The 4,124-nt window shown below is 34.7% G+C and overlaps 1 protein-coding gene across 1 annotated transcript in view; it reads right to left on the bottom strand.

Moving 5' to 3' along the window:
- The window catches only part of phf21ab (PHD finger protein 21Ab), a gene marked incomplete at its 5' end in the record, with an annotated part of 32,874 nt that extends 30,053 nt beyond the window's left edge, over positions 1-2,821 (bottom strand). The window contains 4 exon segments of the mRNA XM_035664678.1: positions 51-83; positions 1,566-1,655; positions 1,854-1,905; positions 2,782-2,821. Coding sequence (XP_035520571.1) covers positions 51-83; positions 1,566-1,655; positions 1,854-1,895 — 165 coding nt within the window.
- Positions 2,822-4,124: the final 1,303 nt, after the last annotated feature.

Genomic DNA, 4,124 nt, shown 5'->3' with positions numbered 1-4,124 from the left:
GGCGTCAGAGATATTGAACATTAATTAATAAATCGTGAAGCCGCTGTTACCTGAGGGTCCTGCTTCATCTGGGCAACCAGTTTCTGCAGAAGAAAACAGACAGTCAGTGACACCTGCTGGACACAGCGAGGAACTGCACCCACATCTGTTATTATCTGTTATTGATGATCTGTTAATGAGTTTATCTGTTATTACCTGTTATTATCTGTTATATCTATTATTGATTATCTGTTATTGATTATCTATTAATGAGTTTATCTGTTATTGATTATCTGTTATTGATTACCTGTTATTGATTATCTGTTCTTTATGTGGACTGTTGCTGTTAAGGGATTTCTGTCTCAGGGTTTCTTAAGATTAATATGACTGAATTTTTAAACCTTTTTTACGTATTGGCAACTAAATCATTATCAATATCAATTCCCGCTCTTTTTAATGCACCATTCTCCAGAATAAAGGACAGCACTCACTCACTCACTCACTCACAGATCAGATGAGTCTCAGGTTGATTACAGGTCAGCGTTTATGAGGCTCTTCAGTGTGAGTGATAATTAACACTTTTATTCACAGTTTGTTCAGGAAGTCACACAAACACTCACTTCCTGTTAGAGCGGACTGGTTCTTTAATAACTGCTCATTATTGTATTATCCCACGGAGCAGTTAGTGGACACATAATCCTGTTTAATCTCTAATTTTACTGACGTTTATCATAAATCGGATTTTCTGCTGTGCTCAGACTCACATTATCTCCAGGAGGCTCCAAGGAGAACCTCTGAATTCATTAGCTTTATCTTTTCATTAGAGTTTGTATAGTGGTGTTTAATAACTCCACATATCTTATTTACACATATATCCTGCACTGTATAGTGTTTTTAAAGTATTCCACATTAAAGAGGAACATTTAGGGTAAAAAACTCTTTAATAAAAACGATAGAATTTGCCCTTTAAAGGCTAAACTAATATATTTGTATCCGTCTGATTGTGGACACGCTCACTGGTCGGGGTATCGGGGATATTTTAGCCTAAAACACAGACGAGTTGAAACCAAGAGCAGCCAATGAGAGCAGCTCACAGGTCGACACTGTCAGCAGTGCAGTTACTGACGTTGTTTCACTTCCAGTGTCTGACTGAGGCTGATTTTTAGAAATGATGCTTAAAGCTGTGTGCTGTGTATTTCCTGCTCTGTGTTACAGAGGGAATATTAACAGATTATTAACAGAAGGAGAAATATGGGACTGATATGGGATCAGCAGACACTCATCAGACTCTTCTCTCAGGAGTAACTGTATTACTTTACCAATGACTGCATATCAGTGATTAGTTACCAGCTAACTAACTAATAACTAACTTATTAACCCTCTGCTGACAGATGTGTGACTTTAGTGCCACTGTGGGACAATGAATCCAGTTATTAGTTATTAATATTAGCGAGTTAAACTAATGATTAAAGCCCCCCCGCTGGTTTTAAGAGTCCTCTTTGTCCCCTTCAGAAGTTCCAGTCCAACAGTTGGTTCCTATATGACAGGATGTGTCTGCAGACGGACTCCTGGAACCTCAGCGTTACCTGATGGATCTGGATCTCCACCTTCAGAGCCTCCTGTAACGTCTGTAGTTCCATCATGGATCCAGTCAGTCTGCCAGCCGATCGATCAGCCTGCACACACACACACGCACACACACAGATCAGCAGAAATCACAGCTGTTGTCATAGCAACGGGAGGCACAGCCATATAAGGACCTCCTGTGTGATGCTGCTAATAATACGTCAAGGTCAAACAAGGTGACAGGAAGTCAGACGCAGTAAATACACAGCAGGTTTATTGTTGTTGTTGTTGTTGTTGTTGTTGTTTACCTTAACACCGTCTCCAGTAGGAAAACCATCCAACTGAAGCATTAAAGTGCCGCTGCAGACAAAACAAACACATTGCCATCATTAATAAACAGGTTGTATGGAAGCAGAATTCAGCTGTAAACACACTGAATGTTACTAAAGTAAAAATAGAAATGATTTTAATACGTTATTTATTTATATACACACCGTACAGGAGAACTTATTGTTACTGAAACAGGTTTAAAACAGAATATCTCCGGTTTGTGATGTTTGTGGACTGTAAATAAAATACATGTTTATATTTGTTTATGTTTATAACAGTTATCAATAAATACATTACTAAAACTTCATATAATAATAGAATTATAATACATATTATGTATAACTTTTATTACTCAATTAAAGGTAACATGCGTCTTTACTAACAGGTGAATAAGTATCTTTAATAAAATAAACTTTCTGTTCAATGACTTCATTATTACTGAATTTACAGCGTAAATGTAACTTTACTTAACTTTAAAACACTATCATTATTATTATTCACTGAAAGAACTAACACTGTAATAATGTGTCTTTATTAAAAGGTTCATGTGTCTGAAATAAATCCAACAGAAAAATCTAAAAAGTGACTTTATTATTATTAAATGAATTCTTTATTACTGACTGAAATGTGATATTTGATATTTTACTAACAGGGAAAATCAAAGAGGTTGAAAGTTAATATTAATATTATTAACATAGTGAATGTAACTTCTTATGAGTATTTAAATCATAAAAACATTTCACTCTTAAACTCTTAAAACAGATTATGTAATTTTATGATTAAATGTAATTATTTTTATTATGATCAAACTAAACCTTTAACTTTACTGTAATATTTACAATTATTCTGTTTATTATTAAATTATTAATACGATAGAGGTTATGGCCAACTTTAATTCAGACTCACCACCTGGCTGTGGGACTGGACTCCACCCCTCTGTGCTGCCCTGTAACACATAACAAACACACACTGTTACAAACACAGACTTTAGCATCGAAACATTAATAAGAAAACTGTTTAACATGAACTCATCTCCAGCTCTACTTTCCACTGGAACAAGGCTGAAGTTGTATTTGGTGTTCTATAAAGTTTATATGATCAGTATTTCTACGCCTTGTTGTTATTTACAGGATGTAAGTTCTGATCTCAGTTCCTGGTACGACGGCATTGTTCATTTTACTTTAACAACTTATCCGTACTACAGCTGCAACAGTTACTCCATTACTTTTATAATGAATGTATTGTTTTATTCTGAACACTTTGAGCTGTTACAACAAACCTGTCTTACTATTTTCTGACTTTTTAAAGACAAAATTCAATGAGCAAATAATCTGATTATTGAAATAAAAATACAAATAAATGTTTGATTTATACCAAATTCTACTTCCCTTCCAGCTCATTGAAACGTTTTCTATAACTTTATATCAGAGTTTCTTTATAAAGTTTGATTGTGGTATTTTACATTAAACTGAACAGGAAATCATTTCTTTCATTGGAACTTTAACTTATAGACAGTTTGGCTCAATGTAACACCGAAGAAGAAGAACTCAGATAATAAAAGTACATTAACATAAAATACTCCATTACAATCGTACTTAAGTAAAAGTATAACAGTATTCTGAGCTCAGTAAAAGTACTCAGTTACTCTGTAACTGTGTGAACTTTATACAGAAGCAGCAGGTTGTTTTCTGTCACTGTTGTTCTATTAAATTTATATTAAAATATGGTTCTATTGACCTTCACACTGTCACGTTAACAGTTAAATGGGTTCATATTAATAACTAATCTTCAGTGGATAAAGTTATTACAGTATTCTGCAAAAGGCCTAAACTTTAATTCTGGTTGAAACTGAGTTATTGTCACTTTTTGAGGATTGAAAAAACAACATTCTGCTTCCTAACACATAAACTGAGTGAATGTTGTTGTTGTTTGGTAAATATAATAGCTATAGGTCATTCTTTATATATATAATCTTTGTTATAACTTCCACAAAGCTCCAGTAAACCGGAGCAGAACCGCTGAATATCAGAACCAGCTCTCTGTCTCACTGCACTCAATTCAACTGAATCACTTCATAATGAACTGATCTCCGCCGGGATCAATCAGCTGTTTCTGGTTCTGGTTCTGAAACCAAAGAACCAGAGAACCAAAGAACCAGAGAATCAAAGAACCAGAGAACCAAAGAACCAAAGAACCAGAGAACCAAAGAACCAGAGAACCAGAGAACCAAAGAACCAAAGAACCAGAGA

This window comes from Morone saxatilis, unplaced genomic scaffold, assembly GCF_004916995.1.
Source record: "Morone saxatilis isolate NCDOM2014 unplaced genomic scaffold, NCSU_SB_2.0 Contig2, whole genome shotgun sequence".
NCBI lineage: Eukaryota > Metazoa > Chordata > Actinopteri > Moronidae > Morone > Morone saxatilis.
The sequence above is the reverse complement of the archived record's forward strand: the minus strand, read 5'-3'. Positions and strand labels throughout refer to the sequence as shown.